Source organism: Cavia porcellus, unplaced genomic scaffold (genome assembly GCF_034190915.1).
Source record: "Cavia porcellus strain 051 isolate PalLab524CR breed Dunkin Hartley unplaced genomic scaffold, mCavPor4.1 scaffold_6, whole genome shotgun sequence".
Taxonomy (NCBI): Eukaryota; Metazoa; Chordata; class Mammalia; order Rodentia; family Caviidae; genus Cavia; species Cavia porcellus.
Genome location: NW_026947489.1, coordinates 32,031,412 through 32,058,966, shown reverse-complemented (window position 1 = coordinate 32,058,966; position 27,555 = coordinate 32,031,412). Strand labels below are relative to the sequence as shown.

Below are 27,555 nucleotides of genomic sequence, written 5' to 3'. Positions count from 1 at the left end.
ATCCCTGCAGCTGTTGCTTCTGTTACTTTTTTTTTTTTTTTAATTTTTGAAGGCTGCCTCAGCCGTCAACAGAGTGTTACACATTTTTATTACTAGACAATTAGTAAAACGTTTTGTTTTGTTTTGTTTTGCTTCACTTCCTTTCGCAGGTGTGTACCACTGTGCCTGTTGATGGGACTAGTTTTCATCATTCAGAAAACTAAAGTTTGTAAAATGACCCAACTCTTTGAAATACAAATTATCAATTTTAGTTATCAAATAATTTGAATTTTTATTTCAGAAAATGAAGTTTTCATTGGATTCACAGATAGTCCACAAAGTCACTAGTACACTTTTTGTATTACCTTTTAGATATTAAGTATGTAATTGCCTACTTTAAGGTAGCAACCTTAATAAAGTACATATTAATTTAAAACTGTGTATTTAATTTTGCTCTTCTAAATTATTAGTTGTCATTGGTGAAATAAAGATGCTTTTATATCCATTTTTGGGTTGGTCTATTTTAAATGCTCTGGCAAACAGTATGGTGATTTTGTGATGGGGACTTGTTCCGTGTTACTCGGAATAAGTTAGAACACATCTTCAAAATATTAGTTATTTAGTGAGCATAGTTCCCTGCTTTTTTCCATATAAATTCTTATCCTACAATTTTTTTCAAATGAAGGAAAAGTGTTAGAAATCGAAACATTTATTGTTAAGCCCTTTAGAATCTATTCCCATGAACTCTATTTATTTAGCGTCCTGAATGCTATACTCTAAAAAGGTGTCCCCTCATGAATAATGTCCCCCATCTTCACAGAGCCCCTGACTTTCTGTAGACCAGTGGCAGCACCTGATGTTTACCTAAGCTTTACTGTGTCATCCACCTACTTAATATAATTGTACTTTATTTAATTCCCAAAAGTCAGCTGAAGAGTAAGTTGCAGAGACTGTCTGGCACCCTGCAAATCATAACTGCAAAGCCCCCAAACTTCATTAGGTATTGTGCTATGTTCCTGTCCCTTCTGTTATTCATAGTTTGATCATTTTATTTTGGATGCTTACAAGTTTCAATTCTGTTTAACCATTTTTCTTCTTCCTTCTCTTAACTCTGCCTGGTATAGAGGGGTCACTTGTCTTTCTCCCTTTAACTGTATCAAATTTAATAAATTCATGTTATAGTAATTTTCATTTTTTCTTAGATTCTAGGAATATCTTCTTTTTTTATTAACATGTATTTGACTTTAACAAAAGAAAAAATAAAAGCAAAATAAAAAATATTTGGGCTTTTTGTTACCATTGGATTGAAAGACTTTGAGATCTTCTTTTCATTTATGGTTCCCAAAGTAATTTACGTGTCTCGATAGAACATAGTTTAAACTTGTGTGGCTTAACCAATTTAGATCTGTGTTGAAATACTGAATTGTTCTACCAAACACACCTACACCATTCTGTTTTTTCTCCTTTCACTATTATAGTCATCTTTCTAAAGGTAGTTCCAGTTAGTTGTTTGTAACAATTGTATTCTCAAACTGATCAGATCAATTGATATATGAAAGTTTGATTTTTGGTTTTTAGTGTAGTCATCGTGCATATTTAGGTACCCTTGAATTTGTGGTGGCTTTTTCTAGTTTATATTTTTTGTTATATATACTTTTTAGTCAATAATCTTCATTTCTAATCCAAAGACACTTGCAGATAATGAGAAGTGTAAAATGTAATACTGATTCTAAAAGTTGACTCTTAAATTTGTTCTTTGCTAACCAGCCATATTCTTAATTCATATACTTAATTATGTCTCAGTTCAGTTAATATACTTAATATACTCTTTGTAGTTATTTTTGATTTAAGCTTACCATTAATATTTGCTATTTTTATTTAATATAAAAATTTTATATAGAAATGGATAAGACCACTGATAACACTTTTGTGTTTATCTCTACCTTGTATTTTATGAATGTCCTTTAGAGTTACCATGGGGACTTGATGAAATTAAAATTTACAGCACTACTTAATCCCCGAAAGAAGTTTATTTAGCTCTTAATTAAAATTAGTCAAGTATATTTGAAGCTTTATAACTGCAGGCAAGTTTTTAAGTTTATGATATTTTGTCATTGTTTTGTTTTTGTTTTGTGGTATTGAAGATTGCACCTAGAGATGTGGCACTGAGTCTTATCTCCAGCCCTTTATTTTGAGATAGGCTGTCACAGAGTTACCCAAGCTGGATTTAAACTGTGATCCTCCTGTCTCAGCCTCCCATAAGTGCATGACCACACCTGGATATGATTTATGTTTTGATGGTTTCTAGCAGTTGCCTACATCGTAGTCTTAACAGAACTCAGGTTTATTTATTTCCTGTGTCCATGTATTCTTTGTGAGTCATAAATTCTGGGCAAGTTTGATAACCACTTCAGACATATAGGGTCTCTTTCTATACAACATTGGTAAATAAAGAGGTAACTTACCACTTTAACTCATTTCTTTTCATAGTAAAAGGTTCACCTGGTAATATTGGATTGGTTGCTTTAACTTTTTGACAAAGATGTACATGTAGTAATTGGTGTTTTTTGTGGTTTGTTTGCAAATGATCACATCACATATATAGGAAACAGTGAATTCAGTTTCCTTGAGCTTGTGATATTAATGTTATCTCAAAATAAAAAATTAATACAGCCAAAACTCCAGCAGATAAAATTGTTTCAGCCCTTAAACTTTTTGCTTTTTGTGAATGCAGACTATTGATCACATAATAAGTAAAAGTCTTTTTGAAGTGTTCCTCTCTCTACTTGCTGTATAAGATTCAGTCTCATTTTGTTTTTATTTCTTAATTTTAGGTAGACAGTGATGTCACCTGTTTCTTCACTAAGGTGTTCTCTACATTGTCCTTGGTGTGATCAAACTACCTTTATTTTATATTATGTGACTTAGATATGTAAGACTGTTAGACTTTGGACATGAAGGTTATAGAATTGTGAAAATGTTGGAGGAAGATGTTATAGGAAATACACTATAAAATCACCTAAAAAGACATCGGGTAGTTGTGGCAATAAATAAGTCACTTTCTTTTTTTTTTTTTTTTTTCTATTTCACTGCTTCTTCTAAATTTATAATATCTACTACCGTTATTATGACCTTTTCCTAAAGGGTGATTGGTTTTGTGCTACATATGATATATTCTGTCAGCAAATATACTCTATGTACAGTAAAAGATTTATTTCTTAATACTATTTTTTAGATAAAGTGATCAACAAAAGTGAAGTCTAGTTCATAACTAGCTAATCGTTTAAACCAGTTGTAGTGTGTAAACAGTTTGTACACGACTTTTCCCTGGGGCATATTTCCATATAGGTAATGGTTTGAGTATGACAGCTAGTCGTCGTCCTTTCCATTTCCTCCTCAGCACATCTTAAAACTCATCCTGAAAACTCAGTTTTCTGCAGGTTTTGGGAGCCTGTAAAAAATGGATGCTATCTGAAAACTAATGGTAGAGATCGGTGTACTTTGTGTTGAATTTTATCTGAGAGAAAACAGTAGAAAAATGAAACTAATTTTAGAAAATTTGAGAGTACTTATTCAATAATAGTTTCACAACTTAGTGATATGTAATAAGACTTATGGGATCAAACTCAGTTTATGTTTGTTTCTTTTGTAATTATTTAACATTATTTTCAAAAATATTTCTTTTTATGTAGTAATAAATATTAAAAAATAAATTGCAACAATTCTAAATGCCAGTGCTGTACTTCTGAATTCTGCACACTCATCATGAATTTTACTATTGTTATTGCTGCAGAATGGCTGTGTGAAAAATAGCAAATCTGTGGAAAATGCCTACCAGAGGTGACTAATTCATAGAAGCCCTGAATATGTAGTCTTTTTTTCCCAGTATATGTAGCATCATGAAAGTAGCAAAGTTCCTAAGGCAGTTTTGTTCTGTTTCTTCTAAATAGGCAAGAGTGGTTCTTAGTCACCTTTTTGATTATTTATTCATAAATTAATATGTTATCAAGAATTACTATAGTCAGTTCTATGCTGTATAGGTTGAAAACCATCTTTCAAGTTGAGACAAAAGCACTGATTTATAATATAAAAGTCTTTATTAGCATAGTGAACAAAAGTAGAATATAGGCTACAAATTAGATAAAATTGTTACTTCAGTTTTAAATTTTCTGAGTTGATAATTATGCTATAATTACATAAAAGAATGACATTGCTCTTAGGAAATAACATTCAAGTCTTAAAGAGTAATAGGATATATATAGATAACCTTGAAATATTTTACTCAAAAAATTTAAAGTAAAATAAATGTTTATTCATGGATGTATACAGAGAGAGAAAATAGTAAATGTGGCCATTTCAAATAAAAGAGAGTTTTTATATTTTTGTTTCTTTTCTTTTAAACCTTATGGGAAATGTAAACAAAAGTATATTGTTCTGCACTACTATAAATATTGATCTGATACTTCATTGCTATTCATATTATGAAATGAAGAAACTAAGGCTTCAAAATGTAAACTGTATAGCATAACAAAGTGGCAAGGCAGGTATTTTCATCTGCTGCAAGGCCCATTAAATCTTCAAACAAAATGTTAAATGAGCTTTTTAAGAAATTTAGGAAGGTGATTTTTTTTTTTTTTTCCTTTTTATCGGTACCAGGAATCAAACTCACGACTGCCTGCTTGCAAGGCAGGCGCTTATGCCGCTGAGCTAAATTCCCAGCCCCAGGAAAGTGATTTTTAAAAGTCCTATTTCATTTTATCCCCATTCCCTCTGCCTCTTTCCTAGAAGTAATTCCTGGTATAATCTTTGGAAATTTTGATAGAACAAGAGTGTGCCTTGTTTTTTTGTTTGTTATAGTACTGTTTATAACATACATTCTGTGTTTTTATTTTTTTGTTTGTTTGTGTTGGAGGCAGGATCTCACTGTGTAGCCCACGCTAGCTTTGAAGTTGGAGTAATTCTCCTGCCTCACCCTTTCAAGTGCTAGGATTACAGTGTGTGCTACCATGGCCAGCCATGCATAGTCTTTTCATTCCAGTCTTAATCTCATTATTATCTTACCTGAGTAGATTAGGCTTAAGGCCTCTATTTTTAAATTTATTAAAATATTTATTTGAAAGGTAAAATTTTCCTAACCTGAGTTTATATGTAACATATGTAAATATACGTGTATTAACTTTGGTATTTGACTTTTGACAGGTGGTTTTGGAGTGTATGCTTAAAAAAGACCTCATTTATAATAAGGTCACTCCAACATTTCACCATTGGAAGATTGATGACAAGAAGTTTGGCCTCACCTTTCAAAGTCCTGCTGATGCTAGGGCATTCGATAGAGGCATTCGAAGAGCTATAGAGGATATTTCTCAAGGTAGCTGTTCCTGTTTATTTTTATCCAGTATGTGTACCAGAAGTCACCTTCCTTTAGAGGTGATACAAGTCATATTTAAACCAATCAGCATTTGTGTTATGTGACCACACTTTGAAAACTCAAAATAGGTAAAGATGAAATAACAGACTTTTAGCCGGTTTTTGTTTGTTAAGTAACAGTGCTTTGCACTTGTATCTGTTATATTGAAAAACCTATAAACAGCTTTTAGGTAAAACAAATGTTTTCAAAGAAGGGTTCGAGAAGAAAAATAAAAGAATTAATTTGAAGAAAAAATCATAGTGTAGAGTAGAACTGTGAGAAGTGCAGTGTCTGATATTCTACTTGTATATTTATTATCAGCAACATCTTACCCTTGATAATTAGATAAAAAGAGAATCTGTAATATTTCATGTGTAGGTAGCTAATCCAATGGCAGAACTCTGGATTACATTGCTTAGGACTGACTAGGGCTGTATAACTCCTTTATTCTTTGTGTATCTTGCCAGTATATTAAGATATTTAATTCTGAAGCATATAGATTGTGGAGGAATCAGCTATGCTTAACAAAACACAAATAACATTAAAGTATTATTTCTCCCCCAAAAGCGAAAATCACTTAAGATTGGCTTTTTTTGTTTGTTCTGATCAGGAAGGGAAATATCACCATACTCCTTATCCACCTGGTGCTGGTGACTGAACCCAGAGCCTCCACACTGAGCTGTGTTCCCCAGCCCTTGTTTCCCTTTTGGGAATGAGTCTCACAGAGTTGCTCAGACTGGACTGAGTTTGAATGCTCCTGCCTCAGCGCCCCAGAGTGCTGGGGTTATAGGCTTGATCATCAGGACCTGGCTGAAAATATCTTTATTCACAGAAATAATTTTCTGCATAAAGTAACTGATAAAAATGTGTTAGACTACATTGTAGTCTAGATTTTTAAGTTAGTATGAGCTACATTCCCAGCACTTGTTATTTTGAGACATGATGTTACTAAATTGCCCAAGCTGACCTCAAACTTGGAAATGTCCTGCTTCACCCTCCTGAGTAGTTGGTTTTATATGTATGTGGCATCATGGTCCATGTCAAAGATGTTTTGATTCTATATAAAACTGGTTAAATACCTTAACCACTTTATAGTTTACCCTGGGTGTCACTTGGATAGCACATTTGTTTGTGTACAATTTCAAGCATTGATTTCAACCAGTTAATTCCTATATCGAATAAATTGTGTCTATATTTAGTGTTATATTATCCTATAAAAATAAACCAAAAATGAAATGTATCATTTGATGATAGCTATTGTCTTTATTATAAAAGAAAATATTACTTTAGTAAGTAACTAGAAATTTGTCTGCAGAAGAGGGAAACAATTATCTGCTTTATTCTCTGTTGTTATAACAAAGGAGCAAATGCAAGTGACCGGTATCTGACAGGGTTGCCTGGCAGCCAGGAATGATCTCTTCAGTTTTTAAAAATATTTTAATGATATAATCAATTAATCATTAATACTGAAATGTATGGAAAAAAATTTTTGCTTAATTAACTTTTTCTTGTTTTTTTTAGGATGCCCACCATCAAAAATTGAAGCTGAAGGAACAGAAGATGACTTACAAGTAAGTAATTTGTCTTGCAAAGAATTTCTGAACATAAAGAAAAGTGTGGAGGAAATCAGTAAGCTTTAATAAATAACCTGTAAGTCATTAACAAAATTTTGAGGAACACTGTATTTGATTGGGTTTTCCAGAGAGACAGATAGATCCAATACATAGAAAAAAACCTTTTATTTTGGTGTAGTTTGTTTTTCAGAAATTGACTCATGAGATTGTAGGGGTTAAATAGTCTGAAATCCTCAGGGCAACAGATTTCCCCTGCAAAAACAGGCCAGAGTTTTACACTAACAATTCACAGAAAATAAATGCAAATATCACTATGTTGTAGTTCATTTTAATCCGCAGGTAATAAAAAGAAAAAGGTACTGTCCCATGCAATCTATGTCTGTGAGGTGAACAGATTAATGCTTTGAGGAGAAAGTACAGATTGATGCTTCTTTTTTCTAGAAGGTATGTTTTTTTTTTAGTGTTAAGAAACTTTAAAAATAAATAGAAACGAATTTGTTCATCTAGTGATTCAGTTCGTTCTCATGTATATAAAGGAAATGAGATATTACAAAAGTTTTTATGCATGCGCTTAGTTTTATGTGGGGATATGTATTTAAATATTAGTTGATAAAAAATGAGGAACTATCTAGATACTCACTAACCTGTTGATGAATCTCATGCAACTCTTGATATTTTATTGTTTGTCAGTTTGCTTGCAATATATAGAGCAGTTAAAAACAAAAATTGCCTGTTATTCTTATTACCCAAGATGTTAACTATTTTTGGACTGTGAGATTCTGTGCTGTATAACTTTTTAATAGTTTTTCACATTTGCTTTAATAAGTATTCATACTTTTATAACCATAAAAGAACCTAAATCTGTATAAAAATAGTTGTGACCCAGTAACAGAGCAAAATATTTTGTATACACAGTTGCTTAAAACTTTCATAATCAGAAAGTAAAAATGTTTACTTTAGGAGCTGGGGATTTAGCTCAGCGGCATAAGCACCTGCTTTGCAAGCATATGGTCATGAGGTCATGAGTACGATCCCCATTACTGATTAAAAAAAAGAATGTTTACTTTAGAAAACTTGATATATAACAACATTTAAAGGAAAAGCCTAATAACCTTTAGGAATAGTGGCTCACTCTTGTAGTCCCAGCTACTCAGAAACTGGACACAGGAGTAAATTTCAAATTTGAGGCTATTCTAAGTAACATAGCAAGATCCTTTATAGAAGAAGAAAATGAGAATAAAGCATTAACCTGTTAACTGTCAACTTCTACACATATTACATTGTGGCCTTCAATATTTTTTCTGTACATTGAGGTGATCCTGTTATACCAAAGCTTGCATTTTTTTTTTCACTTAAGTCCATACAAATATTTTCTGCATTCTTAAACATTTTCTGGGTTTGTTATTTTTAATATTTTAGACATATTTTGAGTGGGTATATCCTAATTTTCTATCCTTCACTGCATATTGAAGAATTGTTGTATTTGTATATGAATGTGTTTATTGAAGGTCACATTATTTAAGTATAGTGAGTTGCAGTTACTCAGATATAAAAAATATGTAGCGCAATTCAAAAAGGATTTTTGTTTTCAGTTAAATGTTTCCTAATGTTCCATTTTGTTCTGGTAGCAGTCAAAAATGTGAGACTAGAAGTGGGAGTAAAAAATTTCAACTTGAGAGGTAGAGTTTCTACATTTTAAGTAGCTCTCCTTACCTAATGATTATTCGTTTTAATACTCTTCTGATTTAGTTTCACCTAATTACTATATTGTAACATTGCGTGGAGAAAAAACCTGCTATATGACCTTCATACTTGGCAAAGAAGTTTTAAATGTTGCAGTCAGTTAGTTTTGTAAAAATTATTGTCTGTTTACATAATCAAGTTGGCTACTAGTACTGTATATGTTAGGTCTTTAGTACAGAGTGAAAAAATTAAAAAAATTTATTCTAGTGACAGGCAAAATAGTAAAAAGTAACAATCAGGAAAAACACAGATAAAGAGAAATGCTGCCTAGTGAAAGCAGGTAAGAATTTTTCTGTTCTAGCTTCTTAGGATTCCTGTCCCAGCTTCATAGTAAGACATCTCTACTCAATTCAACAATTTATCCACAGACATGTGGATCTAAAAGAGTTGTTATATCTCAGCTTCACTGCACATTAAAGTACTTGCTTAGTGATTAATATTTATAATAAAATAGAAAATGTGTAATATCAGAAATCCTCATGATAAGCTTTTATTTCAGTGTAATTTCAGTAAAACCAATTTTTCTGTCTTTTTAAATTTTTTAATACTGTGTGTGTATGTTTTGGGTAGATTCTAAAATGTTTTAATAATTTTCCTTTCAGTAGAAAATAATCCTCCCATCTCCTTACGTAGTATACTTAATGAGTTGTTACCTTAATAGAGAATGTGATATCTTCCAAAGATAGATCGTAAAAGTCATTGCAGCTCCTGACCGTCTCATGGATCACTAGTTGCAGGAATGCCCAATTGCCATATTACAAGGACATCAAGTCACTTCAGCCATCCATGTAATGAGAAGCTGTACCCATATTAGTCTTGCAGATAAGTCATTCAGCTCCAGGTATACCTTCTAGTAGCTGAAGCCATAGCTGATACTTTGATTGCAACCTCATGAGGAATCCTAAGTGTGATCCATCTAGTTAAGATAGTTTTGAATTTCTAGAACATCCAAAGTTCTTTTGATTAAGGTTTCAGAAAAATGTGAGGTGTTGCCTCAGAGAACCTTCTAGTTAAAGTAATAAGGCTTAAGAGAAGCATAAGAAAGTGTCCCTTACTAGCAGAACTTTAAGAGAACAGTTTCTCAGAGATTCATCAACCTGTATTTTATCTGTGGAGTTAACCCCCACCCCTTATGACTCACCAGAGACCTACCAAGTTTTCTGTTGTTATTCAAGGAATCTGAGCCAGAACCACCTACTTATATCTTGACCACAACTTGATGAGGAATCCTGACTCAGAACCACTTACCATGGTTGCTCCAAAATTTCCAAGTCATGGAAATGGAGATAATCAATGTTGTTTGAAGCTGCTAAGTTTTTATGTTAATTTCTTCAGTACCAAAGTATAACTCAATACATGAGCATATTGGAAGTTTAACTTTCTTACATTTGAATGCTAACAGATCTTTTAGCATCTACAAAAGAAATTTAAAATCACAAAAGAAAGTTCTCAAATTGACCTTAATGTACCATTTATTTTACAGTATATCAAAGTTTTACTTCATTCTTTTGCATTGTTTTGGAGTATATAATGTATTCTAATTTATTTAATCATTGTATTAGAAATAAAATACATCTTAAATTTTATAATTCACTTATGGGCTTGGCATAAATAAAGTTTTGAAAGTATTTTGAGTACAAATTGACTATGATTTAAGGTAGTGGTTATATTATTTTCCTGATTATTTGTGAAGATAGCTAAAATGACTTAAGTGAATCACCCATTTAATTTTTTAATCCAGAGGAAACACTGATTATGTTGTATTTAGAACATAAACATTTTGACACATTGTCAGAGGAAATCTCCATTTTGAGTATTCATTAATTCAAAAAATACTTGAGTACCTATTCTTTGCCAGTGACTGTGCTGTATGTTTGGTTACTTGCTGTTAAACAGCTTTTTTCAAAAGGTCATTCCCTTAACTTGTTACCATAAGTCAACAGAAGGTAGTTTACCTTTTTATTTCATACTTGCTTTTGAAGAATTTCATAATATGTCATCATTTGAATTTAAAATGCTATCTTCCTCATTTTTTTCACTGGTGTCTAATATAGTGTTGATAATGTACAGATTGTATTTAGGAAGGATTTTTTTTTTTTTTTTTTTTTTTGCAGGAAAGTCTAAAAACTCAAGATTTTAAAAATACGTAACCAGTACTAAAAGTATAAATGTCCTTCATTTGCTTTCTTTCTTTGACTTTTTTTTAAAGAGCAGAATATATTTAGAGAAAGAAAGCTGTGTGAGAGAGAAAGAGAGAGACAAGAAAGGGTCACAAGAGGGCTGCCAAAGACCATCTCTTCTAGGGGCTTTTATAGAGTAAAATCACAAAATGAGGCAGGTATAAGGTAGGGAAAACATGGGAACTCACAGCCTGAGTATGAGGTTGAACAGAACTATGTAGGACCACCAATAAGATTAATTACACAGGTAAAATTGATTAAACCAGGGACAAATGGGAAAAGGAGTCATGTAACAAGCGGGCATGGATACAGAACAGTAACTGTTCCTGTAGGAGGCTGGGATAGTGACTCCTGGTTTCCTCAGGGTGATAGAGACCTAGTTAGAATATGAATTCCATATGCTTATCTTTAGGAAGTATGTGGATACATTTGATTTATCTTTTGTCTTGAGGTGTGGCCCATAGTGGAGGGATCTTATCTCTCCCACAGTTACAGGGTATCTGGTCTTCTGCACTGGCTCCTTCCAGGGCCCAGCCTTGTCTGACTGCCTATAATATTTTTGTCTGTCTCAGTTGCTTGTAATACTCTCCCTCTGAAGAAGTAATTTGAACTGCCAGGGGGTAATGGGAGATGACCAATCTGGCTTCTTCAGGCTGAAGGGGGTCATACTTGTTGATAGCAGTCAGGGATACTCTGAAGAGTCTATCTAAAGGCTCTCGATAGACACCAGGTATTTTTATCTTGGGTAGGTAGAGCTTTAAGTCCGGAGGACACAAAGGAAAAGAAACAATTCATTATGCATGGACCAAATAATAGAACTAATAGGATATTTATGAGTACAGTTAACAAAGACCGTTTCCATCAAGAGGAGCTAGTAATGGCTTCCAATAGGGAGAATAAGGATAATAAGGTCCAGAGAATTTTACAGTCTGACATGTCATTGATTTGTCATCTAATATATTTAATATTTATTGGCATATTAGCAGGAGGATCAGGAATGTACACATGTTTAGTTTCTGCAATTGCATAAGTACTCCCTATGCTGCTGTTAGAATGTCGAATACCATCTAATTTTGGAGGACAGACTGTCTCACTAATTTTACTTTTTTTTTTTTTTTTGTTTAGAAGAGACTAGCTGAGGTGCTGAGTAGTTAGTTCAGACTTCAATATGTGTCATATAACCTTTTTCCTGGACCAGATCTGGTGTATCCCATAAAGGAATGTAGCATATATTACTGGTTTCATCTGTATGATTACTTGGGGCTTGCTACCTTCTAGGCAAGAACAAACTAATACAAACATGTGTAATTAAAATATTGCATACAAAGGCATGTATAATCAAAACATGAGCATTAGAGTAGACAAGCTAGTTTTAGGAACTGTTTCTACAGGATAGCACTTGAACCCATTGTCTTTTAGGTCCCTTTATTGATGGAGTCTGATGTTTTGTCATAAATCCCTCTAGCTTTAGTTATAATTATCTCCAAATTTTTTATAACATGAGAACTAGATTAATATTGACAAATGAACTCTCAAGTTTTTATACATGAACAATATGTACTATATTTGTTTTAAAAAAAAGTCTTAGTCTCACTTTGATTAGTTGGCAACCTGCATACATATTTTACAGCATTTAGATAAAGTAAAATCACGGAATGGACTACCAGAGAGATGCAAGCAGATAGATAAGTGGAGATTTTCTGTAGTCACAAACCAGTTTCCACTGAGGAGCCTCGAGGTGTCCACCAGAGAGTTGTCCTGGCCAAGAACCCTCAGTTCTCAGTTTCTGTTTGCCCAGATAACCGGAAGTTTTTAAGTCCACAACTTATTATTTAAGTATTTTCATATAAATGAAAGATTGGAAAGCCTCCTTTAGTCTAAATGTGGTTTGTTTTGGTCCTGTAAATGTGCTGCTTTTGGAAATAGTTACTTCTGATTTCACCCAGAAGTCGGTTCTTTCCACTGTGTCTCAGGTTTTGTCTCTTGGAGGAAACTTGCTGAGAGCGCTAAGCTGGGACATGGCCTTTATGTCTGCTCTCCTGGCCAGGCAAAATTCCAGTGTCTTGTCTGATCCAGAGACTGGTGGATCCCAGTAAAGGAATCTGGCATATATTATTGGTATTAAAAGTCTACCAGGGTTGTTCTAATGTTACTGTCTTCTAGCACTATTGTCTTAATAAAATTAAACAAGGATACCAGTGAATTTAGTAACTAGTTTAAATGCAACATGTATAAGAACAAAACCTTATAAATGTTGCATGTTTTAATTTAGATGTATCATCATTTTAACAAAACTATAACAGACAAAGCATAAGCAATCACAAGCAGTGAGCAAAGACATAACAAATTTGAAGCACAAAAATGTGTTGCTTTAATGAATCTCAGTTCAGAGTCTGTGAAACAAAGGAGACTTCCTTCTCCGTCTAATGATCTTGGTGAAGACCTCTAAATGATATAGGGGAATAGAACTCTCAATCTACTATATGTCCAGTATGACTTTTATGTTCTCTACAATCGAAGAATGAATTTTAGGAACCACAAAAGTTAAGAGCAAAACATATTTGTTGAGAGAAAGAATGCTCCTGTCAGAGACAGAAGGAGTCTTGAGTGGGTTGCCCTTGCCCTCTTTGACTATTTTAATGAAGCGGTTAAGGTTTTTTTTTTCCTTAAACTTTCTGCTTGTTTTCGTAATTTTACTGTTTTTCCAACAGAGAACTCAGAACATTTATAGTCCTTATTCTTCAGATAAGCTGGATTGGTATCAAAACCACAAAACTCACCTTGTAACTAGCTTGAGGTTATAAGAGGAAAAAAAAATTTTTTTGATCTTTGAGCAGAAGAAAGATGAAAAACATGATTGATTAGAAGTGAAAAGTTACCATATTTTCTCTTTGGCTAACAAGAATTACTTGATTAATCTTTTTAAGAATTAAGAATTAGGTTATTTCCAAGCCAAAATGATTTAAAAGACTATGACTTACATTTACTATTTAAAGTCGTTTTGCTTTAGGCAGATGGTATGAATTGTTCATGTAGTAATTTGAAAAGGGGGTGGTGTTTTAGTCAGGATCTATGCCTGAGATGTTAACTGACAGACTTTACTATCTAGCTAGTAAAAAAAAAAAATTACGATATTACAACCAAGCTGGCACTGTCCTTTAGACTTACTGTCATACACTTACTTTCTAAAAGCCTTGATATTTTTAGACTTTTATTATTGAAAATGTGCGTAATATTTTGTTTAGACCTTTGAGTCTGACTGTGGCAGCAATTCTAAAAACTACATTTGCCAGTTAAAGGAAGGGTTGTATGGGGAATTTGTCTTGATACAGTTTTTCAATTCTTTTTGTATTGTTTCATCAGAACTGTGTTCAGTTTGCCTAGAATGCTGTTTACATACTAGTAATACTCAACAAGTACAAAATTCAAGGGGTTTATTCTTATCCTTAAATTCAAAGTAACTGAAGAACCCTAGTGACTAAAACAGGGAGTTGGTTGTGACCAAATTTAAAGTGAATTGGTATTGGAAATACTATACCAAAATGTTGATAATTACTTTGCTGCAATTACCTATAAGAAAGAAGTTCTTAATTAGATGTAGGTATAACATTGCTTGTTTATACCTGTTGTTTGGGAATTGTACATTTAAAAATTGAGAACAAAACTAAATTTTCTCTGTCTCAGAATTAACACTGGAAAAAAGGACAGGGTAGAGAGAAATGAAACCTGTTTTTATTTTCCTACAGACCTTATGTTCTGATGGAAAGCTGCAGCTGGAGTTACTTCATTACATTACCCTGTATGCTTTACACACAAAATTACTGTAGTAGTCTTGGGAAAAGAAAAAACACCTAAACAATCTATTAGCAATTAGTAGAGAATAATTATTACATCTATCTGCAGCTCAATGTAAAATAAATTTCCATTGTCCATTCAGTGTTGGCCTAGGTTATTTTAGCTAATACAGATGAGCCCATGCCAGTATACGTACTAAAAACACTGAATGTAGATGTATTGTAATTGCTATTGTCGGGTATAGCTTAGTGGCACAGCACCTGCCCGGCAAGCCCAAGCTTGTGAGTTCAATTCCTGGTATAAAAAAAATTATAATTGTATAATTTTTAAATTGGAGACCATGTGAATCTATATGCAGTTTTGTGCATATCAAATATTCAACTTTCAGTTCTTATAATAGTTACTTTTACAGGATTATAATCTAGTAAATAAAAAAACACACAGAAACCCCTTTAAGCCCCCAATACTTTTTTTCAGTCATATCCAAATTAAGAAAGTGTATTGGTTATCATTAATTAATTTAAGGTGTGGAAATGGTATAATCTTTTTGGTTTTGAATTATTTCTTTTCTTTTCTTTTTTTTTTTTTTTTTTTTTTTTTTTGATATCAGGGATTGAACTCATGACCGCACACTTGCAAGGCAGGTGCTTTTTCTGCTGAGCTAAATCCCCAGCCCTAGATAATTGTTTTGGAAAATAACAAGAATCTTATTAGATTGACAGAGATGCATGCTATTATAAGGCCCAGTTGAGCAAAGATGGAGGAAATGGTCTCTGTCATAAACAGTTGTTTTTAATTGACACATCAGCTTGCCGGAAGCACCTTGGTAATGTAATTAAATAAATGCATATTATTTTCTCAACAATTGCATTTATGAGTGTTCTTATGAGGAAATACTAAAAGTACAAAAGGTGTATGTGTATGAGAGCATGTTGCAGTGTATGTATAAGAATATGAAAATAGTCTACCTGCCCCTTAATAGGAATTGGCTAAATAATATCTGACATATCTAAACATTGGACTTGAAACTATTTCAAAGTGAACGGTATATCTTTATATACTGACAGTTGGGGAGATCCATGGGATGTTACAAAGTTAAAAATGGACCACGTGGCTAGATTGTCTATAGTATGAATAGAATCAAATTATACAGAAGATAAAAAATATATGCATTCATTAGGAAATTTAGGAATGGGGCCTGGGGATTTAGCTCAGTGGTTTAAGCACCTGCCTTGCAAGTGCTCAGTCATGAGTTTGATCCCTGGTATCAAAAAAAGAAAAGAAAATTTAGGAAGACATGCCAGTTAATAAGAGGTATTGTTACATGAGAGTGAGACTATAAATAGAATTTTTTCCATAATTTGAATTTTCCGCAGTTACTGGAAGGTATAATTCTTCTACATATTTTTCTATCGTACATTTACTCCCAAGGTAGTACATATTCATGTAGTGCGGTCTAACTTGTAGATATTTGCCCAAAAGCTTATTAATGGGGTTCTTACATGCCAAGCATAGTTAGTTCTAAACTCCAGGACTAAAGCAGGCAGGATTCTCCCCTTGCTTAGGCTGTGTTACATGTTTCTGAGTCCTATAACAGCATACTGTAGATGGGGTAGTTTATAAGCAACAGAAGTTTATTTCTCATAGTTCTGAGAAATTTGAGAAGCTGAGAAGACTACAGTCAAGAATTCTAGGAGATTCAGTGTCTGGTGAGGGCCCACTTTCAGGTTCATAAATGACACCTTCTACTACCTCCTAGCTGAAAGAACAAGACAGCTCTCTGGGTTTCTTTGTAAATCACAATGTTAATCACGTAGATCAGGTTCTTTCCTCTTGGTCTGATTACCCCAACATAGCACAACCTGGTAATACCATCAAATTGGTGACTTAAATTTCCATGCACAATTTAAGAAGTAGTGTACAGATGTGATCTTTGTTTCAGTGAATGACTGCATTCATACATACTTTGTTCTTTTTAGATATTGTTCCGTGTTTGGGGAAAGGAGCTTTGTTTTTAATTTCAAATCAATATCTTACAAGAAGCTCTTCAAATGCTACAAAATACATAAAATGGGTTCAGAAATATCTGTGCTTTGAAAATCAAATTGTTAGCAGTACTTTGTTTAAAGTTTCTTAATACATTTTGCTAAAATTACTTTTTCAGAAATAGTTTGTAAATTTTCCTCCTATGCTTGTAAAAGTAGCAATCAATAAAATGCCTGTTTTCTTTTCACTACTTGTAACATTGGCAGTGTAATATATATAAATTTCCAGTGTGCTGAAAAAAATACAGTTGGTAACAGGAAAAGAGGATTTTCAAAAATGTTATTAGATGCTCAGTTCATGAGTAATATATTCTTTATTGTAGGTAGTATTGAGTCTTCATTTTCAACAGTTGTTTTGTTATCCATTTAGATGTGTGCTTATTACAATTTTGATAAATATTTTAATATTGTTGCCCAAATTTTACACATTTTTACTTTATATTAATGAAATAATAAATACTTTGTATTGTTCTCTTGAAAAAAGAAATATGTCTTAAGCCTTAAAATATATTATTATTTGTCTTCTAGAATGTATCTAGAATAGCCCAAGCTAATACAGTAAAATTCTGGGTTATGTAATCATTTAGTGTTTGTTCAGGCACAGATTATGCAAAATAGAATTTATTTTAATTTATCATTCTTAAATGACTTCTCAGGCCATAATTCAATAAAAGACAACTAATAAAAAATTATTTCCATTAAAGGCATAGTTGCTTTATAAACATCACTTGATGAGCCAACTAATGCTGATACAGCTGCTATATCCAGTTTATAATTAAAAGAAATTATATACATTTTATACCTTAATTGGATGACACAGAATTGTGATTGGTTGTCCCTTTCCGCATCCTTTTTGTTTTTGTGTTCTGTTCAATTTATGATTTCTGACAATTCATTTATTTCTAAAATATCTCTAGAAAAGATAAATATATTTATTTAATGTTTTTTCTTATTCCTTACTTTAAATATACATTTTTGAATGAACATTTGCTGGAAACTAGTGTTCAGCCACCACTCCCCTTTTCAGTTAATTTTAGCATTAACTGTCAAAACATGTTGGAATATTAAGTAAAAGTAGCCATAATTGGTTTTGGCATAATTATTTTTAATGGACTGTAGATTCTCAGAATTTTTTAAATTTAATTTCTTGGTTGTTTGTTTTGTTTTTCTGTTTGCTTTTGTTTTTTTGAGAAAGGGTCTCATTGTATAGCTCAGGCTGTCCATGAACTTGGCAGCCCTCCTGCCTCAACCTCCTAGAGTGCTAATTGCTTTTAATTTTCAGAGCCTTTTCACTTGTTGTTATTTAAATAGATCTGAAATATACTGTAGCTATTAGAATTATCTTGTAATTGAGAAAATTGAGTGCCAAAGAAATTCAGTGCACAAATTACTCTGGTCTAGGGCAAGAATTACATCCTTGTGACTGGACATGCAGCTTGGTGGTTGATACTTATTTGCAAGACCCAAAATTTGGTCCCTAACACTATGAAAATCAGTCAGTCAGTCAAAGAAAGAAACAGCACAAGAGAAGGAAAATGGGAAGAAAGGACACTCATTTTATTTTAGAAATAGCAACAACCATTTTTTAAATTATGTAAAGGAAACCTTATAAAGATTTGAACCTTTAAAATTGCTAGCCCTACACTCCCATCCTCTGCCTTATTCTAAAATAAGTAGAACTATTAAGTCATTTTACTTGGCTGTTATTATTAGTTTAATTCTATACCAAGGGAGACTATAATAGCAACTTGTTATCCCATTTCTTTTTTTATTAGTACATGTTTGGAATACATAGATTTATCGTAAGGAGTGGGTACATGTACTCAATATTATTGATTCTTTTTATTCCCCTTCCCCTCCTCATTTTCATTAGTATTATTTTTTTCATTCATTTTTGTAACAGCAAAGACTATACACATTGAGGGTATGTGGTTCATGTGCACATTTTAAATCTTTTTTGTTTTCCTTCCCCTCTGCCCTCAGACTTTGGGTCCCTTTCTGTTTGCAAAAGACTCATCTACCTGTTGCTCTCATCACTCTTATTTTGCTCTTTATTTGTACTTTGGATCACCCAAATTACGCTGTTTCTTTTAAAAATTAAATGAAACAAAACCCAGGACTTTGTAATATGCTAAGTTTCAGTTATTTAACATGCATTGTAGAAAATTTGAGTGTGTCTTTAGGGACTGTCATTGCCTGTGAGTATCCCCCTGGTTTAAATCTTTATATATAGGGAAGCATCAAAGTTAGGCTGATTTATTCTTTCAACAACATCATGGACTGCTAATATTTTTCTTCTTTCTAGCCATTGTATGTTTAGCATAATGTTGAGCACAGGTTGTGCTGTATACTTTTTAGGTTTAGATGCAAATTAAGATTTATGTCAGTGTATATGTTTGTTCTAATTTATTTTCTATGTATTCATACTTTATTATAATTAAAAGCCTTTTTAAATTTGATATCTAAGTGGTTTTCAGCAAGAAAATATATTTGTTTGTACAGTTGGTTTTTCCTCCTACATGTCATATTATCTTATTTTGATCTGGTTACTTAATCATATACATAAATATTTATTTTAAAATACCTTTCTTTTTTTTTTCTTCTGACAACTAATGAATTGTGGTTTCTTTCCTATAGGCAACTGAAGAGAACACTTCCAGTTCTCTAGGGAGAGAACACTTTTTCCATCAAGAGACAGTTGTTACCAGTGACCCTTACAGAAGCTCAAATATCAGATCAACTGCCTTTGCAGATCTGAATGTTAGACGAGTTTACTTGCAAAGTCAAGCTAATCAGGTGAGAAAATAAATACTTTACAGCATGTATAGTATATGGGTAGAAATTCAATGTGTTGGCAAATGACATTGTCTGTCCTCTATATTAAATAAATACCCGACAACTAAAAGACAGGAAAATCAGAAGATTATGTTTTATAATAAACTAGATTCATGGTTAACAGTAAATATATTCACTATAAAGTCTGATAGGGACATAATAATTAAACCAAAAATTTACCTTTAAATTTTTGGTGGTCAAAGTAAAACTGGAAAATGTGCTCAGTGAAATTTGTATTATCTAGAAGGAAAAACACATTCTAGCCTTTTTGGGAAACAAAAGTTTCTTGTTGTAAGAAACTTAAAATTTCTTGGATCAAAAAATTGTTAAAAAAATTATTCTCAGCTAATGTATCTGTGGCAAATTCACTAAATTTTATAAGGTTGCTTAAAGCTTACCTAAAAATATATAAATGTATTCTTAAATTATTTCAATAAAAGCATTCCCTTTGGGCATTGCATATATATCTTTCTATAATGGGTCCAGCCAAAAGAATCTAAGGAGCTCGAGTGTGTTTGTTGTGTGTGCCGCTGAGGTGAACACTCACGTGTAGTCCAGGACATACTCAGTAACTTACCTACAAAAGGCAAGTCATACCCCCTCTCCCAGTCCACCTTCCCTTCTTTGATCCTCATGCCTGCCTCAGCCTCCTAGAATGCTCAGATTATGGACCTGAGCCCAACCTGGCTGTTTGTTTTGGTTTTTGTTTTGTTGATACTAAGGCTTGAACCCAGAGCCTAGTGTGTGTGAGGCCAGTGTTTTACCACTGAATCACATCCCCGGATCTCCCATACTTTTTTTAAAAAACAGGATTCCAGTTGCCCAGACTTAATCTCAGTCTTGGAATCCTTCTGCGTCAGTCTCCCAAGTAGAGAACATTACAGATGTACGCCATACTTAGCCCTAAAATGTTTTTAAAGTGTTTTGAATACTTTCTTCTTGATATCCGTAAGGTATACAGTTGACCCAATGTGAATGTTGAGTACCTGCCACCACATAGTAAAAAATTAGTATATGATGTTTTAGTTTCAATCTGGTTAGGTTCGGTGTTGGCTTTTTGAGACATGATCTTGTTACATCAGCCAAGCTGTTCGACAGCCACTGGGCCCAAGTGATTCTGTTGGCTTAGCCTGGCTTTTTTCTTTTTTTTAAAGCTGTTTATTAACACATGCTTGCAGTGTCTTGGTGATTGTATTTTTTAAGTTGTAAGCTTTCATTACAAATTAAAAATGGAGGTTCTTGAAAATTTCAACTTGACCAAATATGAAGCAGATTAAAAAAAAAAAAAATTCTAAAGGTGTATTGAGGAAAAAACAGTCTTTTTAAAAAAAGCATGTTTGTCATTACCAAAAAGTGACATCTTTAGTAAAAATAAAACCTTCATGTTGTGTAAACAGTGTAGCTATTTATAATTCAGTGGTTAGGAGCAAGATACATGTACTTAAAGTGTTCAGTTTCAAGGCTTCGTTGGTTTTTACTGTTGGAATCTCATGTTCCCTTCTCCGAGGTGGATGACTGATGACTGTGAGATGGAACGTTGACATGTACTCAGTCCTGCCTGTTCAGTGTCAGGAGTAGATGAATTCTCAGCTGGTGGCTCAGCTGCTTTGGTCTCTAGCATCTTGTAGTGTACACTTGTTCGGGGCACCTGCATCAGTAATTGAAATTAGGGCAGTAAAACCTGTGACGGCCGGTAACCTTGAGTTCCTTGATTTTCTGTGTGCTCCTCATTGCACCCTCTCAGTGAGGAATGCCCGTGTGCAGTAGTGGAGGGTAGTTTTGGTCTCACCAGTCTACTTTGTGCTCTAGCTCCCTGGTTGTCAGCAGTCTGCCCTGCACAGGAGGTTTAGAATACTGTGGTCACGGCCTGTACATCTCCACCTGTAGCAAGGCAAGAACTTCTGCCTCACAGGGATTGCATTGTGTGGCATTCTGCAGTCCCTTCTATTCCCCACTGCCATTCTTGGTGATTCTGCTGGTGCTTACGTGGAGACCTCTGTAGTGTGGCCAGTGTCTACGATGGTTATAGTCTGCCGTACCCCATCATAGCCTGTATCACTTGTTGCCTCTACATCATTTTCTTGAACAGTGTCTTCATTCTCCACTCCTCCACTCCACTCTACACTGCCAGGATACTTTCTGGGATTATTCTTTAATATGATCTTCTTGGTCTTGTTCCTATTGGTGGAACCATGTTTCTTAGTTAAACCATTTTGCAAAGCTTTGTTGCTGTAACTTTCTTGTCCCCATGAGCAGTGAACTACCACTAGTGGTTCTGGACTTGGGCACAGTGTCAGCAGCTTTGAGGACAGATGGCTGGCTGGATGCTTGGTCATAGCATAGCCTCACTGCTCATGGTTATAGTGACTGTGACTCCTGGTCTGTGTTGTTACTGAGTCAGTAAACAAGGCTGCTCAGAAAACTGTAGATTCCGCTGCATCTAATAATTTCTCCCAAATTTAACTGCTAATAACATACTCTTGGCCTGAAGTCTTATCTATAATGTTAACAGTCAGTCAACACATCACATTTTACTGACAATATGCTGTTTGCTGGGCATGAGCAACATCAACAATTTAAGCAGATATTTACAAATAGTAACGGGATGATCACTAAATGAGTATAGGGGTATGTAATGCAGTTATTTTATGCAATTGGGGTTTTAGTCTCGTTGCTGAGACACTACACAATACCCACAAGTTAGAGGGAGGGTGGTTTTTGTTTTTCTTATAGTCAATAGTTTGACTATAAGTATTGTCAAGATGAAGTATTGTGGTGGAAAGACCTGTCATAGAGGAAAACTGCTTACCTCTTGATAGCCAGCAAGCAGAGAGAGAGAAGAGAGGTGCCTGGGAGGGAGAGATACCCTCCCAAGTCATGCTTCAGTGACCCACCTTTCCTGACCAGACCCTGTCTCATGACAGCAAGCCAGCTATATTACCACATTAATCAGTCACCTTCCAACAGTCATCCCTGGGAGTCCATGACTCCTGGAGGATATTCTTGATTGAAACCACAAGATTTACTGCTCTATATATTCATTTACGTTTCTCTCAACTGAATATGAGGCCCACGTACCATCTTTAAGTGTGGAAGTTTTATAAATTTGCCTTTTTATTCATGTATTTCATGCACTTATAGCATACCTAACTTTTACTTAATTTTATTTTGATCTTTCTAGGCTAAACAGTTCACTTGTTCTTTTTTGAGGGTGGTGGTGGGTTACCAGGAATCAAACTCAGGACCTTGCACTTGCCAGGCAGACATGTGTGCCACTGAGTTATATCCCTGACCCAGTTCACGTGTCCTTAAAAAAGTTAATTCCACATATGTGTGCATCTGCATAGTTCAAATTCATGTTGTTGAGTAGTCAGCTATATTGGTGTCTGGTAGTATAGTGGCCATATCTAAAGCCAAACTGATACTTATTTAATGATTCTCATTTTGACCTAAGGAACTCAGACATGCAATTTGTTAGGAAAGAAATTTGAATAAACCTAAATAGATTAAGTGAAACATGATAATGCATTTAGTTCAACAAATTATTACCATTAATTATTTTACACCATGTGTGTAGACCATATGTCAGACCTAATGCTTAGAGTTGAAGGATACAAAGAAAAGCCATCATTTCTGTTCTAAAGGAGGTTTTGGTGAAATAATAGATGCACGTTCATAGAGCCATGGGAGCCCAGAATACAGACATTGAACTGATGCTGGAAGATAACAGTCGTTTTTCCAAGTATGTCTAAACTTCTTAAGGATAACGCAGACCATTAGCTAATTGAAGGGATTTGAACTGGCTATGAAAATTGTGGGAAAGGACATTGGAAAAGTGGAGGCCATGTTTCTTAGAGTATCTAATAAAATACAAACTGGATACCTACAGCAGAAGAAAGGCTTCCCTCACTGTTGCGGGAGCGCAGAGGCCAAGGTGCCAGCGTGACTGGTTCTGAGCGAAGGCCGCCTGTGGACCTGCTGGCTCCTGCCTTCATGCTCTGCCCTCCCTTGACAGGGGGAGAAACTGACTTCTGCATTTCCTCTTCTTACAGAGACAGGAATCGCACAGACGAAGGCCCTGCCCTCCTATCTGTCTCTGAAACACTGTACTTCAAAATAACTATTAGTTTGGGAGTTAGAACTTTAACATTTGAATTTTTGAAAGACACATTCAGTCCATAATAAGGAGCAGTATGAGAAAAGGTACATGATCTGGTGGAAAGACAGCATGAGCATTTAAAAAGAAAAGGATGGAACAGAGGGCAAAGACCAGATTGTTGGGAGTTTTATCTGTGCAAAGCACCTCGGGCTTTATCCAGCACACAATTTCACAATACAGAGGATATGAAATACCACAGGCTATATGCTACAACTTTATGGAGTGTCAATTTTAGTCAAAAAAGTGTTTTTAAGTACTCTTCTATGTCACATATCTACAAGGTGGGAATTTTCCTGAACAAACAGTGTTGTGTGCCATAGCCTACACCCTGAATCCTTTCTTTCTGGTTTACTCATTAAGGGTGATACTCTATTGTGATTTTAGTTTATATTTTCCTGATTGCTAAACAGTTTTGAATTGTTTTTGTTTCATGTTTCTTGACCATTTAAAAATTCTATTGTGTAGTACTTGTTCAAGTTTTTCAAATAGAACAGTTGTCTTATTTTTCTTAGGCTTCTTTGTAATTGTTTTGGAACTAAGCCATTTGTTGCATGTACGTATACTCTTTGTGACTTACTCTCTCCATCTATAGATTGTGGTGGTACCATTATCCACCTCTTAATTTTTGTTGTGTAATGATTAAATGTGATATATATCAGTTAGGAAAATGTTTTGTTAAATACAGTAAGTAGTACTTTATTCTTAGTCTTTTATAATTGATACTTGCATTTTCTCCAGGATTGATGAAACATAGAAAAACAAGGTTTACTGTCCTTACTCCATTTTGTGTTTGCATAACCACCTGGATAATTAATAAATAAAATTTCTGATAGTTCTGAAAAAATCAGGTGTTACCAAGTGCCAGCAAAGGGTAAAGGCTTTCTTGCTTTGTCATTGCATGGCAGAAGACAGAAGGTGATAGCACAGGAGAGAAAAAGAGGAAGGGAACAAGCTTGCTCTTTTATCAGGAGCCCACTCTTGGGATAGTGGGATTGATTCGCTGTTTACCTCTTAAGGTGTCAGTCCCCTCTCAACAGGGTTCCACTGAGCATTCTGGTTTCCAGCAGGTGGACTTTGGGAAGCACATCTTGCCATCGTGGTTCTGTGAATTTGCTTTGTACTTACTAATGTTAAAACAGGCAACATCTCAGGATGAAGTGAATGGAATAGTTTTCTGTTTTAAAGCTAATAGGTAGTAAATACATGATAGACGTTTCTTAACCAGCCATAAAACATTTATGTTAGCTAGTACGGTTAGTATTGTATACCAGTTACATATTTGGATGCGACCTGAAAAGCCCCACCGCATGAATTTTCTGTTATACAATGTGTGCTTAATTTGCAGATCAGAAGTCTCATTTCCTGATAACTAAGACCTAAATCCATTTATCAAAGATTCTAATTATCAAGTTTTTAAAAAATGATAATGTAAAAAAGCTATGGTGTAAAATTCAGTTTAAACCATCATAAACACCAGTACTCTTGGTAGCTGACTTAGCATATTCTCTACATAGAATAGATCTTCATAATATATTGGATCGTCACTAAAAGCTTAGTGTGTAAAAATATTAAGAATAATTGATGTATTTTGAATATTTAAGTGCATATTATATAAACTACTTGATGAACCAGCTTTTACAATATAGGGACAGACTAGACAAAAGGACAGGACTAATAAGTGCCTTCCTGATCCTGAATCAAAGATTTGCACTTATCTGTAAGCAAGTTAACCTGCTGGATTTTGAATTCTGCCAGAAGGTATAGCACTGCTGGATCAGACTCAAAAGACTTACTTGCAGTATAATATAATAGATTGTCTCGTGTGTGTTAGTTCGCTGATACATGGGGGTGACAGTCGTGTGTACACTGCATGTACATTGGAACCCACAGTGTAATGAAGTATTATATTCTGGGAAGTTAACTTACCTGGTTTTTATTATGGACCAAGATAATTGTCTTTGTTATTTTGACACTAAGCAAGTTCCATCTTCACAGATGGAACCCTGTATCTTTCAAGAATTTCACTACACATATATTCTTGAAGCAATTTTTGGAAACAAAGGAAACTCAGTACATTTGCAGAAAGGAGATACATGAAGAACTGTCAACCCTAGCTTAGATTCTTCTATCTACTAATGTTTATATAGACATTACTTATGTGGTATTTTTTTTAAAAAGGATAAAACAAAGAAAATAAAACCAATCAAGGTAAACTAGTATAAGTGATACAAGACTTAATCTTACAAGATCAGCAGTAGTTATTATAATTCCTCTTGTCTTCAAAAATAGCTACAGATACCTTCAGACACAGTAAAAATTGAACAGAACACAATAGAGCAGAAACAATAAAAAAATGAATGCAATAAAGGTCTCCAAAATAAGCTAATAATAAATCCAAAATGGCTACCATAATATGTCTTGCTATTTTTTAAATAGCTACTCATGTGATTGGATTTAACATAAACAAAAAAACAAAAGAGAATAAAACCCAGCCCAACAAAACCGTGAAGTGATATGGTTTCTAGGTGGGATCACATCCTTGTGAGACCTGGGTCTTGCTGTTCCCCACTCCAGCGCAGCACGCACATGGTGCTGGTTTCCAGACTTTTGTGAAGCCTGGTTCTCTGCCTCCCCTCCAGTGTGGTCTTTTGACTCTTTTTTTTTTTTAATTTTAAATGTTTCTGTGAACTGTTTAAATTTGTTAGGTGAATGCCTTGATTCAAAATGCTGATATACTCAGATTATGATATTTAATATGTATTAACTTTTTTTTTTTTGTCTTTTTCATTTTTATTGGTACCAGGGATAGAACTCACGACTGCCTGCTTACAAGGAAGGCGCTTATGCCGCTGAGCTAAACTCCCAGCCCCACGTATTAACTTTTAAAAATTAAAACTACCCCCTTGTCTTCAAGACTATCCTCTTATCTTCATCCAAAGGTCACCATTGCCTTGAATTGCATTTGCTTAGTATTATTAAGCTCTTGATTTCTGAGACTTAACTTTTTCTTTCAGTGGATTTCTTCTGCAGTTTCTAGGTTTTTATTGTTTTTATGAATAGTGTTAGTGTAGACTTTGTCTCTAGTTATTCAAACACATGAATTTCTTTAGGGCCCTTTGTGTCACTACTGTGGATATTTGGTGTCATTGTGCTATAAAAGCCTGTAAACAAATTAGTCTGTATGATTGGTGTGTTCCATATGTTCAGGGGTCACATGTTTAACGTTTGAAAGATTATAGAAATAGCTGTGGTGGTTCTTTACAGCTTGATATAACTACATTCTGTAATATAACCTTGCTAAGTAATAACATTTTCAGTGTCACATCTCTACATATTTTGAGTACAGATTCTTTTTTTAAAATTACATTTATGGCCAATATTTCCTAGTTTGTGATCGTTTCCACTCTCTCTATGGTGCTTCACTGAGCAGATGTTCCAGACTACTGCAGTTGGAACAATTCATTTCCCAGATTCTCCTGTTCTTTGTTTCCAGAATTTTCTCCCTATTCTGAGAGTTTTGAAATTTTGTCTTTAATCTGCTTTCCATGATAAGTCCCAATTTTATTTTTTCTGTACAGGTAATGTATTGTTCACACCATGTGTTAGAGCCTTTCCCCATTCATGTACTATGCTGATCATCTGTCAAGTCTCATACGTGAAAACCCTTATGTTTGGGTCTGCTTCTAGTCGCTGGTCTATTGGTCTTTGTCTGTCACATCAGTGTCACCTCATCTTTATCGTAGAATAATTGTAGCTGTATAGTAAGTCCTGAGACAAGTACTACAAGTATACTTACTCCCCCCCCCTCCCCACCTTGGCTTCTTGACTTTCCATAAAA

At 34.1% G+C, this 27,555-nt stretch overlaps 1 protein-coding gene across 1 annotated transcript in view; it reads left to right on the top strand.

The window, feature by feature from the left end:
• The window catches only part of Spred1 (sprouty related EVH1 domain containing 1), an 88,884-nt gene that overhangs the window by 51,760 nt on the left and 9,569 nt on the right, over window positions 1-27,555 (top strand). Inside the window, exons 3-5 of the mRNA XM_063250303.1 lie at window positions 5,179-5,347; window positions 6,908-6,957; window positions 19,361-19,519. Of these exons, the coding sequence (XP_063106373.1) occupies window positions 5,179-5,347; window positions 6,908-6,957; window positions 19,361-19,519 (378 nt within the window). The remainder of the gene's footprint in view (window positions 1-5,178; window positions 5,348-6,907; window positions 6,958-19,360; window positions 19,520-27,555) is intronic.